General features: G+C 40.4%; 2 protein-coding genes across 5 annotated transcripts in view; both read right to left on the reverse strand.

Annotated features, from left to right (window-relative positions):
• Window positions 1–279, reverse strand: part of BCL2L1 (BCL2 like 1) — a 43,127-nt gene extending 42,848 nt beyond the window's left edge. For 2 of the 4 annotated variants that reach the window (XM_037043811.1, XM_037043810.1), the window contains exon 1: window positions 168–279. The gene's annotated coding sequence lies outside the window, so the exon portion shown is untranslated. The other 2 variants (XM_037043812.1, XM_037043809.1) reach the window with 2 other exon arrangements.
• A 1,346-nt stretch (window positions 280–1,625) lies between these two features.
• Window positions 1,626–2,087, reverse strand: LOC118985964 (40S ribosomal protein S25-like; the record flags this gene model as incomplete). Its single annotated transcript, XM_037044751.1, has 1 exon — window positions 1,626–2,087. A coding segment is annotated over one exon (396 nt), but the record flags the coding sequence as incomplete, so codon positions are not given.
• Between the last annotated feature and the right edge of the window lie 11,352 nt (window positions 2,088–13,439).

A 13,439-nucleotide genomic window follows, 5' to 3' on the forward strand; every position in this document is an offset into this window, starting at 1 on the left:
GGCTCCCATTGGGCGCAGCGCCTGCCACGCATCGGGGAGGCGGTGCTCTCACCTGCGAGCCCCGCAAGCCGTGGGGGACCGCATTCCCCCCTTCCTCCGCCAGGTTGTTTCCAGACGCCAGAGCTCTTCGCGGCCGAGTTCCGCGCCGCTGACCCGGGCTGGCCTACCTGGCTGACGGCTCGCTCTGTCTCTTCCAAACGAGCCGGCCTCAGTTTCCCCTGAAGAGATCTGGAGAACTTGCAAGCTCAGTCACTTCCGGTGCCGCGGCAGCGCGCGCGAGCCCGAGACGCAAAAGGAGTGCACGACTGGCGTCAAGACCTGGAAGCGAGCGCCCCCTTGCGGTATATCTGGGGAAGCCTAAGACGCAAAAAAAAAATAAATAAACGTTTGCATTCACATTTCCATTCATTCAGTCAGTCGGTTTCATCCATCTGTTAGCTTATATATGGAAGAAGCATTTCGTTGTGGCTAAGAATATTGAGTTTTGGATTCCAACTCCAGTTGGTCGAGTTCATCAACAGCCTTATGCCTTAATTTCCTTCACTGTAAAATGGGTAAAAACCAAACTCCCTTATGGAGTCACTGTGAGAATTTAAAAAGTTGTTGTTTGTGAAGTCCATATGTGTATGGTCCATAGTATCTGCTGCATCAAGTGTTTATTGTTTTGGTGGCTGAACACATAGTTGGGAACAAGAAAAAACATGGTCCCTGTTTTCATGGGCACCTTTTCAACCCTTTAGATGGAGAGAGACAGTAAACTATGAAAACATACAAACAAGGTATTTCAAATAGTGACTAATGCTACGAAAAAAAATAAATCGTGACTTGTCAAAAAGAGGGTGAAGGGAGAGATGCTACTTTTGATTGGGTGGTCAGGGATGTAAGCCCTGCCCAGTGAGGGAAAGAGGCATATATTCAACCATTGTTTATGGAGAGTGGCTGGGGGTGTTCTCTTTGAGGAGATGACATAGAACCCAAGAGTGGAAGTACAAGAAAATGCCAACTCATGGGAAAAAACTAAAAAATATCAACCTAGGCATACGGAGCAGCCGGTGCAAAGTGTCCGGAGGCAGGAAGGTTTGGGCATGTTCCAGAAGCCGGAGGAGAAGCAGTGTGATGGGAGGTAGTAAGGAAGGGCAAAGGTGGTGTGAGGGGAGGTTGGAGAGTTGATTATGAGAGCAAGTTGCACTCGATTCTAAACATTGAACGATGTAATTTGATTAAGTATACAGGAAAACAATGTTAAAAATATACCAGAGCCCTGGTTGGGTGGCTCCATTGGTTGGAGTGTCCTCCCATGCCCCAAAAGGCTGTGGTTTCCTATCCAGGTCAGAGCGCACACTAGGTTGCAGGTTCCATCCCAGGGTGCTTATGGGAGGCAACTGATGGATGTTTCTCTCTCACATCGATGTTTCTCTCTCCCTTCCTCTCTAAAATCAATGAAAACATGTCCTCCGGTGAGGATTAATATTTATATATACACATGAGGGGGGAACCCTCAAGACCAGAATTTATTTTTTAATTGTATATTTCTTCTTATATGTTGAAACTTCAGTCACCTTCAAAGTACTCTCCATTTTTTTCCAGTGCTCAAAACGGTTTTTGAACTTGTTGATTTTGATGCCTTTTTTTTTTTTACTGATTCAATAAAGTTTTATTTTTCAAAATGTGCAGCTGGTGGGACCTGTTGTTCATGCATCTTCACCAACAGCTGGGGCATCCCAACTTTTGGTGTTTCTGGTGTAAATTACTTGAGCTCTGTGCTTTGAAACTAATTCAATAAGCCCTTCACTAAGGAGCTCCTGAAGGGCTGCCCTGGCCAAGGAACTGCAGACCTTCAGTTGCTCAGAGACTACAGCCGGGGTTATGAGCTTGTAGTTGGGAACTTCCTTACAGAGTTTGTCATGTGTCGCTTTGTCAAACAAGACTAGGTTATTGAGCTTGTCCCGAGCTTTGCCTTTGGACCACTTCTTTCTGGCCTTGACCCCAGGTTTGTTGTTCACTGGGTCTTTGCCTTTCTTGGCTGACTTTCCAGCATCTTTCTTCTTTGTGTCATCCTTGGGTGGTACAGCAAAACTCAAGGAGTGTCAGCAATCGCTCTGATTTTGATGTCTTTTAGTGCTTCTGCTGTTTTTTGTTTCGCCTCCTCCTCATTGGCAGATGTTTCCCTTTGAGGACTTTATTTTTTTAATCTGGGGAAATAAAAAGAAGTTGCTCAGAGTGAGATGGGGTGAATAGGGAAGGTTGAACACATGAATACCAAAAACAGTATTCATGCTGTTTTTGGTCAAAAACTGCTGAATACTCAGTGCTGTGGTGGGCAGGTGCACTTGCTCATAAATCGCCCATCACAAAAGGGGCAAATGTGTTGAAAGTGTCAAAAAAAATTCACTGAAGTAGAATACCAGCTGGTAATCTGATACAGATGGGTTCCTAGACCACTCGTGTAGCAGAAGCCTGTACTACAAGGGACCCTCCAGAAGAAAATTCTGGGTTTTTTAGGGGTCCCATATATAGATATACACATGCATACATATACAGGGTCCAAAAGAAGCAACGCCTACTTGAGTGTGGCAATAATATGAGTGTAATAATTTATTGTTTTAATTTGAACATTTCACCTAAAATGTCATATGGTGTGCTTGAGTGTGATATTGTTCTGTTACAGAATTACATGCTTATGATTTTGTCATAAAGAGGGATGTCATTTGTGCCAGACCTCGTGTGTATATAAAACAGAATGAAAAAGTGAGTCCTCTTCTCACCCTGCTTCCCAGGCCCCAGTTCCCCACATAAAGGTCATCATTCTTAACCCCTTTCCTATAGAGCAGGGGTGTCAAACTCGTTTTCCCTGGGGGCCACATCAGCCTTGTGGTTGCCTTCAAAGGGTCGAATGTAATTTTAGGACTCTGTAACTATAACTACTCCTTAACTAGGAGCCGGGAGCTCAGCGCTGCCACTGGGTAGAAACAGGGTGCTGGGCTGGATAAAACAAGGTGGAGGGCCAGATTCGGCCCGTGGGCCTTGTGTTGGCCACCTGTGCTCTATAGTCTTTTGGAGATGGTTGCTGTATTCACAAACAAACGTTTACGTATAAATGTTTTACCCCAATGCACTTTTTTTGCTGAGCTCTACATTTGGGTCTTGCTCTTTGCTTTTTTTGCTGAGCTCTACATTTTGGATCTCCCTCATCTTTTAAAATTAACGACTTTTTAAAGATGTGTCATAATTTGCTTGCCCAATCCCCTATTTTGGAACACTTAGGTAGTTTCCAAGTAATGCTACAACTTGTTCCTTTGTTATTTTGCATATGTGGGAGTTCACCTGCTGGGTAAATTCCGGGAAATGGAGATATCGGTAAATGAGTGTACAGATTTGTTTGGGGCTTGTTTTAATGGGTATTGGCACAGTGCTCTCCACAGCGGTTGTACCAGTTCGCTCTCCTATCAGTGGGTGCTGATTCCTTCACATCCTGAACTACACGATGTGTTGTCAAACCTTTTTACCCTTGACAATCAGATAGATAAAAACTGAGAGACACTTTTATTTTTCACTTCTTTTTAGTAAGAGTGAAGTTGAGCGATTTTTCATATTTGTAAGTCTTTGGGGGGGGCTTATTTAGGTGAGTTCTCTGTTTAATTCGTTTGCCTTTTTTTAAAGTTGGTCTTTCTGATGATTTTTTTCCTTACTGATTTATAGGGATTTTTATCCTTTCTATGTATAAATTGTAAATATTTTTTCCAGTTTATGAAGACATTTTTATTTTGTATGTATTTTTATTTATTGGTCTTTTCCTTTATGGCTTCCAGGTTCGATGTCATTCTTAGGAGCACCTTCTTCTGATCAGTATTATAAAAATAATTCTTTGTTTTCTTCCAGTTTTTAGTATATTTTATATTGAAATTCTTGTCCTACCATAAGTCCACTTTGGTGTGTGGTGCAGGCATCCAAAATTTGTTTGCCAAATAACTATCCCATTATCCCAATATTGCTACCTTTCCCCAACTCATTTGCAATTTTTCTGTGATCATAATCTACATTCCCAATTTCTGAACTTTCCATTAGGTTCCCTGGAAGGGTTTTAAACTGGGGTAGGGCATGATCCTGCTTTTATTTTTAAAATCTGCTGTGTCACAATTATTTTGATGTAAAGATTAACATTATGGACATCTATGAAATGCTTTGGGAGCCCAGCAGAGGGCAGATCAAACTCTGCCCAGAGACACGGAATTAATTGAACTGGCCCTTAAAAGGAGAGAAAGGAGGTAAGGGGCACCTTAAGTAGAAGGCACTGCCTGAGAAAAGGCGTAGAGGTCTGATGTAGGAGCCCATGGTATGTTCTAGAATGAACTGAGAGGACTAAGAGGGTCATGGTGGTAGGGGAGACTAAATGGAAACATGTATCCAAGAGGGCAGGACATCAAATAGGCACCAGAGGAGCCAGTTAGGCTCTTTAAACGGAAAAGTCACAGGGAGATTCATATTTTGGAAAGGTGGGTACAGTCTTTTGGGAAAGGAACTTTGCAGTATTAGTTGAGAGCCTTGCAAACAACTCTGGAAAGGTCATTAAGAAATTATCTTTCATTGGAATCTAATTTATTTTATTTCACTATTTTTTAACCGAATGATAAATATTTATTGAGGGTCTTTTACGCGTCAGGTACAACACTGAAAGCGATTGGAATATAATTCAAGTAAGTGAAATGTAGCCAAAGATTTACCTTTGACAGAGGCATTTATGCAAGGTTATTTATTGGGTTGGCCACAAAGTCCATATGTTTTTCTGTATGATAAAAGACATATTTTTCATTTTCACGAATAGCTTTATTGATTTGGATATTTTGAATATGTTGGCTATCTCCCGTGTGGTGTAACATTGAATTAATTGTTCTCAATTAACGTCTCTGTTTGATCACTGTCAATTTCAGCTGGTCTACCCAACCGCAGAGCATCGTCCAGTGAGAAATCTCCAGCACAAAACCTCGCACACCACTTTGGACGTATTCGATCAGTCACAGCACCTTCTTCATTCACGGCATACATCTTTCTTTGCATTTCAGTTGCATTTTTACCTTTCTTGAAACAATAAAGCATAATGCACTGAAAAGGTTGCATATTTTCTTCCATCTTCAATATTAAAATGACTCCATAAAAAGTCATCAATTTTGATACATTGTTTTAAATGTGTGTTGATATGACAGCTGTCACAATACAATCTGACAAAATTGTCTCAAATGAAGTTAAAGACAACTAAGCGCTACTAGAGCCAACTTATGGAAAAAAACAAAGGAACTTTTTGGCCAACCCAACTAGCACAGGAAAGAAATTAAAACTGAGAAGTTCAGAATGATGGTTTATGTGGGTTAAATTCACACATTACAATTGCGATTGAGGAATATTTAGTGATATGGGAAAATGTTCAAAACATAACATTTTGTAAAATAATAGATTATCAAACTATACTGAGAATTATTCTAATTTTAAAAAATGTACATTACATGCAAAATACAGAAGGAATTATACCAGGATGCTTAAAGGTGGTTATTGCTGGCTAATAAAGTTATGGATGGAGGTTTTATTTTCTGTAATACTTTTCTGTATTATCTAACCATGACTGTATTTTTCAAATTGGAAAACACTGTTTAAAAAACTTCTTCACTGAAATTGAGATGACAAGAAAATAGTAATGTTAAGTGAAAATGAAAGTATACAAAATTAGATGTGTGACATGATCTCAACTTTAAACAATACCATTCACAGGAAAAAGCCGGGAAATCAATATCATAAAGACAAAAGAGAAACAGAGAACCCCTGGGGGCACAGACGCTGAAGAGGAACTGGACCAGAATGGTCAATATACCTGAAAAGATGCTCTACTTCACTCGTTGTCAAGGAAGATGCAAATTGAAGCCTCAGTGAGCTACCATTTCATACCCCCTAGATTGGCAAAAAGTGAGAAAATCTGAATAAATCAAGTGTGATTCAGAATGTGAAATAACTTTGGGAAAAAACTGTATCGTTACCTAGTAGACTTGAAGATAACCATGACGAATGACCCAGCAGTTCCGTTCTTTGATGTATGTCCTAAAATAACTCTTGTACGTGTGCAAGACACAGGTATAAGAATGTTTATAGCCTCGCTACTTGTAATAACAGAAATTGGGAAACTACCTAAGTGCCTATTGCAGCAAAATGGTTAAACAAATAGGAGTATATTTATATGTAGTAACATGATACAGTGAGAATCTAAGTGACTTTAGCTACGTGGAGCATGACAAAACCTGACACTCGTTGCTTGAAGAAACTGCAAAAAATAATGCAGTGTAATTCCATTTATATATTGTTTGTTTTTACTCAACATACTGTTGAGGGTTTGTGGTAGCCAGCCTTCTCCAGACGGCCCCCAAACATCCCTGCCTCCAGTTATTCACACCCTTGTGTAGTTTCCTCCCGCATTGTCCCCAAGTTGTGCCGTTTGACTGATTGCGAATGGCAGAGATGGTGATGTGTCACTTCCAAGGTTGGGTCACACCTCTCCCCCCACCGCGTCACTCCCTGTGGGAGAGCAGCCCCCTGGAGAGGCCCACGTGTGGTAAAGGTAGGAAGCTTCCTGCCAGCAGTCATGTGGGGGTCCTTCTGCCCCAAACGAGGCTTCAGATGACAACAGGTGGCAGTTTAACTACAACTTTACTTGAGACCCTGAAACAGAACCAGTCCAGTAAGCGGGGTTCCTGACCCTCAAGAACCGTATGAGATAATAAGTGTTTGTCATTTGTCAAGTTTAGGGGTCATCGATTCTGCAGCTATGGAAAATTAATACAGGGGTATGTACATATGTGGGAAATTATGTATGGATGTTTGTTTATACATTTTTATCTTTCTCACTTCAAAAGTAATACTTTTTTATTTGTAATATTTGGAAAATATTGGAAATAATAAAGAAGAAAGAAAAAATAACTCTAACCTAGACTTTAGAGGCAATGTTTTCACTATTAGCATTTTAATATGTTTTCTTTCTTTTTGAAATTGATTTTATTAGATATTGAGTAGTGTATATATGTATAAATACATACACATATATGTAAAATATATGAAAGGTATTAAGAATAATGAGGCAATAAATTCTGTGCACATATATACAATTTAATTTAATAAGAACATTTCCATGACCTTCCAAGCTCCCCATTTTATCCTGTTCCGGTTTATTTTGTACCCTCCTCTATCATGTGCAATGACTAGCTTGAACTTCATGTTTATGATTTCTTTACATTTCTGCATAATTTCCCTTTGACGGCTGTCACCAGCAGCTGATACCAGCAAACTTCTCCAGAAGTCTCCTTGGGCGATCACAGCGACCTCCCCTGGAGGTATCTGACAGTTACTGCCACCCTGAGCCAATGACCGACAGGCTGCGTCTCTTCTCCGTGAAGTAGGAGCCTCCGCGGAGCTAAAAGGCAGGTCCCGATTTCTGGCCAGGCTAGATAGATGGTAGGGGTGACCGGCAGAGAGCGGAGCAGCAGCTTTGGAAGGGGCAGGAGCAGCAGTTGCTTCTTTCTTTCTCTCTCGCTGTTTAAAAATAGAGCCTGAAAACCTGAATGATTTTCTACCCCACTGGCTCCTCCTCCTCTGTCCTTCGTAGACGTTTCTTTCCTACCAGGCTTTCATTGTAAATAAATAAATAAACAAACAAACAAATAAATAAATTCAAATACATGGCAACATTCTTTTTTAATAAAAATTGAAAGATAAAGCTCCAATCATCCATCCTTTTTGTCCATAAGTCCAGTTTAGTTGCCTCCGAAGTTCCCACAGTTGTTATTTTGTTGCGCATTCTGCCACACCTTCCCTCTCGCCACACACATTCATGTTAGGAGAGGCAGAATGCCCAATGGCTAGGGGTTTGGTCTCTGGAGATGGCTTTCTTGTGTCCAAATCCTGACTGTGTCACATATAAATTGCGTGACCTTGAAGTTGCTTAACCTCTCTGGGCCTCAATTCCTTCAATCTATAAAATGGGAATGATAACATTACCTACCTCATGAGGTTATTGTTATGATGAAGTGAATTAGTATGTATAAAACACTTCAAACTGCCTGATATAGGACACGTGCTGGGTATTATTACTTATACATACACATGGGAAAAGTAGAGCATTGTTTTGCAATTTTTTAAAACATAATGATTTCATAATGCATTTATATCAGCTATTTTCATCCAGTGTGCTGCAAGAGTCTTTAAAACATGCAACACCTATTTAGTCAGGTGCACTGACCTCTTCTCCCTTAGACTGTCAAATTAAAAAAAAAAAGACAACAGCCAACGCAGCAATAGCAGTCCAGTGTGACTGAATCAAAATTGTAGCTATTTTTTTTGTCAGATTGGCCCAAAATGTATTTTTTGGTGTGCCACAGAATTTTAGGAATTAGTTTCTGTGTGTCATGAGATGAACAAGTTTAAAAATCACTGATTTAAGCTTTCATTTAGAATGGAAGGACAGATCAAGTGCTTCGCAGATAAGATCAAATTCAAGGAGTTCATCATCACCAAGCCCTTATTATATGAAATGTTAAAAGGACTTATCTAAGAAAAAGAGGATGAAAAATATGAACAGTGAAAAAGACAGCAAACTCACAGTTATTAACAACCACACCTAAAACAAAAGCAAACCAAGAGGACAGCTAGATCAGGAGTGGAACCATAGAAATGAAGATCACATGGAGGGTTAGCAAGAGGGGAGTGGGAGGGGGAGAAGAGCGGAGAAGGTAGAGAAAATAAGTAGCACAGACGGTAGGTTGAAAATAGACAGGGGGGAGGGCAAGAATAGTAGGGGAAATATAGAATCTAAAGAACTTGAGACACATGGACATAAACTAAAGGGGGGAATGGTGGGGGAGGGGTGCGCAGGGTGGAGGGGAATAAAGGGGGGAATTAGAACAACTGTAATGGCATAATCAATAAAATATATTTTTTTTAAATCACTGATTTATGTCAATCAGAGCTTTGTTGTTTTTTTTTTTAGATTTTATTTATTATCTTTAGAGGGGAAGGGAAGGAGAGAGGGAGAGAAATATCAATGTATGGTTGCCTCTCGTGAGTCCCCTGCTGGGAGCTGGCCTGCAACCCAGGCATGTGCCCTGACTGGGAATCGAACCGCGATTGTCTGGTTTGCAGGCCTGCACTCAACCCACTGAGTTACGCCAGCCAGAGCAGCGCTTTGTTTTTTAACTCAAATGTGTCTCAAAGATACCTCCCTGTTAGCTCAGATCTATGGAATTCTTTGAACAGATGCATAGCTTAGTATTTCATTCTATAGGCTATTTTTTTAAGCATTTTATTTATTTACTTTTAGAGAGAGAAGAAAGGAAGAGAAACATCAATGTCTGAGATTGGTTGTCTCTCATGCATTGACTCTCACACCCCCAACTGGGGACCTGGCCCACAACCCGGGCATGTGCCCTGATTGGAAATCAAACCAGCGACCTTTCAATTCACAGGCAGGCACTCAATCCACTGAGCCAGATCAACCAAAGCTATAGGTAGGTTATTGAAATAAGCCCCTGCATACGGACATTTAGGTGGTTTCCAATTTCTCAAAACTACAATGCAACAGCCTACTAAGCGATTCCCCTGTTTCCGCTTTGTTCCCTTTCCCTCTGTTTTTAGCATAGCAGCCAGTTATTTCATTAAAAGCAGAGAGTAAATCAATGCTCAAAACCCTCCCAGGACTTCCACCTCATTCAGGGTGAAAAATCAAAGTCCTTACGATGGCCTAGTTGGTCTGCATCCTGCCCCAGAATATCTCTGGCTGCAACTCCTGATATTCTCTTCTTTGTCCGTTTGACCCAGTCACCCTGTTTCCTAGCTCTTTCTAAAACATTCCTGCTATGCTCCTGCCTTTGCACTTGGCTGTTCTCTGTGCCTGGAACATCCTCCTTCAGTTATCTGCATGACTCACTCCACTTTCTTCAGGTCTTTGCCCAAATGTCCCTGACCCACCCTGTTGAAAAGTGCACAGCTCATTTACAGAGATAAGGTCCAAACAGTGATGGCTGAAATTGTGGATAAAATGGACCAGATGTGTCTGTGCTCCCTTCCAGCTCTAAAATTCTGCGTTGCTGATTTCAGACCTCTCTGTCTCTCATTCACAAAGAATGGGAACTTGAGACAGCCTAGAATGTAATCAATGCAGAAGGAATGAAAAGAGAGGAATCCCTTGGGCCAGGCTCATTTACCTCATGTTGATTCTGGAAGGACTTGGGAAGTTCTTGCACACACCCTGTGGCCTCCTGGCATTGCCCCCTTCACCCACCCACTGACTCACTGGACACCCTCTGCCTAGTAGGCCCTGGAGACAGCACAGGTCTGATGCCCTCTCCCTCCTAATATAAAGCAAGCTCTCTCTGCCTCCGCCCTCACATCCCAGGCCTGGCTTTTCCCCGGCCCAGCACGTACGTGAAGCTTGGACGAGGTATCTACTGAAAGTGCACAGTCACGGCCCGGGCAGATCCTGCTCTCTCCTTCTGTCTAGTCTCTCCTCCTCTTATTGTCATCCACCCTTCGGGGCCTGGGAGTGAACGATTTTGCATTTATCACCTCCTAAGACACTACACCATTTATTTATTTACCTTATTTGGTATTTGTCTTCACTTAGAATGTCAGCTACCTCAAGACAGAGATTTTGTCTGTGTTTTCACTGCTGCATGCTGACACTTAGCCCAGTGACTGACACAGAGTAGGCTCTAAATAACTGCAGCGACTGTGTCTCTGTGAGAAAATGGGTGCGAGTACGTCTCTTGGAACTAAACTCAGAAATTCGAGGTTGCAAAGCACACACGTTTGTCGTTTCAGTAGATGTTACCAAGTTGCCCTCCAAAGCAGTGGTACCCCATCCATTCTCTCACCTGCTGAGTTCCCTTGCAAATCCTTGATACTTTCCAACTTTTAATTTTGGTCAATCTAATGGGTGAAAAATGGTACCTTTTGGTTTACATTTCCCATACTACAGTAAGGCCAAGCAACCTTTTGTGACTTTAATGGCCAGTTTTGTTTTTTCTTCTAAGAATTGGCTATTTTCCCCACTTTTTTTCCTATTGAATATTTTTTTTGGTCCTTTCTTCAGAGAGTCATAGGAGACATTTTTTTCACATTCTGGGTTCTAATCCTTCATTGTATATGTTGAAAGTATTTTACCTCTCAGTCTTGTTTGTTTTTCTTTTGTCAAATAGACCTTTAAATTTTTGGTTTGGTTGGTCTTAACTTTTGTCTTAATTTTTTTTATCTTACTTAAAAATTTCTTACCCCAATGTCATTAACATATTCTTTTAAGACTTTAAGATTTTTTTAAAACTTTTAAAAAATATATTTTATTTATATATCTTTAAAGGGGAAGGGAAGGAGAGAGGGAGAGAAATATCAATGTATGTTTGCCTCTGCTGAGGACACACAATGTATCATGTGTCCCCTGCCGGAAACTGGCCTGCAACCCAGGTATGTGCCCTGACTGGGAATTGAACCGTGATCCTCTGGTTTGCAGGCCTGTGCTCAATCCACTGAGCTACACCAGCCAGGGCTAGATTTTAAGATTTTTAATTTTAAAATATACCTAGGGTTTTAATTCCTCTAAAATTTATTTTTGTAACTGCTACAGGATAAAAATCGAATGTAATGTTTTCTTTCCCCAAATGAAAAGCAAATGTCCCAACTCCATTATTTATCTGATTTGAAATTCTAATCAGATAAATCTAATTCCAAATTAGAATTAGAATAATTCTATAACCTAATTCTAAATTCTGATACACATAGGTCTGTTTGGGGACTCATAACTTTTCTACTGGTTAAAAAAATGTCTATGGCAATACTTAAAAAAAAACTTTTGCATAAAATTTCAAACACATACCTGTACATGAGTATGGATATGCATATATGTGTCATGAACCTATCACTCAGCTTCAACAATTACCAATTTTTGGCTAAACTTGTTTCATTTATAATTCCACCTCCTTTCCTCCCCTACATACTCCCAATTATTTTGAAGCAAATTCTAGAGTCATTTCATCCCAACCATTTCTGTGTGTATCTCTAAAAATAAGGAGTACTAAAAAACAAGTAAACCAAACTGTATTGAAACAAACAAAAAACACTTGCAGTTTATTTTTTTGAAAAAAAAACACAACTTGATTTTGAGTCCTGTAGAATTTTCTCATCTGGATTTTGCTGATCGTGTCCCTATGGAGACAATTAACCATATTTTAGCCCTGGTTGGTGTAGCTCAGTGGATTGAGCGCGGGCCTGTGAAGCAGACTATCGCAGTTCAATTCCCAGTCAGGGCACATGCCTGGGTTGCAGGCCAGTTCCCAGCAGGGGGCTCAAGAGAGGCAACCATACATTGATCCTTCTCTCCTTCTCCCCTTCCCTTCCCCTCTAAAGATAAATAAATAAAATCTTTTAAAAAACCCAAAAAACCATATTTTAAAAATTATTATAATTTCATAATATGTTAATGTTTATGAGATCTGGTATGGCAATTTCCCCCTCTTATTTTTCAAAATTCAGATGCCACTTCTTGTGCTTTTCTTCTCCCATTTACATTTTGTAATGAACTTGGCAAGTTTCATAACAAAACCTATTGGTATTTTCATTGGAATTGCCTTGAGCTTTTATTAGGGAGAGTTAACATTTTTATTATATTGGATTTTCCCATCCATTAATAATGTATATTCATCTTATTTAATTACTTTTAGAGTTATTCAAGAAAGCATTACAGTTTTAAATTTTCCCATAAAGGTCTTAGGTTAATTTTTTATTTATTTAAAAGATCTTATTTATTTTTAGCGAGAGGGGAAGGGAGATGGGGAGAGGAACGTCCGTCATCGGTTGTCTCTCGCAGCCCCCAACTGGGCGACCTGGCCGAAACCCAAGTATATGCCCTGACCTGGAATCCAACCAGTGACCTTTCAGTTCACAGGCCTGGCTCAGTCCACTGAGCCACGCCAAATAGGACAATTTAAAAAAATTTGGTAGCGTGTGTCGTTGTTATGGACGGTGATCTTTTTATTCTTGTCGTTATTATTTTCAAATTGATTATTGATGATGTACAGACCCAGACATTCTTAATTCAAATCCCAGCTCCTCTGCTCATCACGTAATTTTAGACAAGTTTACTCAACTTCTCTGAGTCTTTGTTGTCTCTTCCACAACATGAGAGTAAAAACACTAGCGATGTAGTTGGAATTAAAACGGAAGGACCATGCACCCAATAAAGCGCCGTTTTAAGGCAGTAATGTCAGAGCGCAGACTGGATAGAGAATTTGAGGGACTCCTTCATTGGCAGAGAAGCTGAGGGTGATCTATCCTGCACGCCAGGGATTCCGAATTAAAACGAAGTGAATCCCTATGATTATTCAGGCACAATGCCCAACTATAAAGAGAATATTAAATTG

Source organism: Sturnira hondurensis, unplaced genomic scaffold (assembly GCF_014824575.4).
Source record: "Sturnira hondurensis isolate 20B ecotype Veracruz unplaced genomic scaffold, ASM1482457v3 Scaffold0004136, whole genome shotgun sequence".
In the NCBI taxonomy this organism is placed as follows: Eukaryota; Metazoa; Chordata; class Mammalia; order Chiroptera; family Phyllostomidae; genus Sturnira; species Sturnira hondurensis.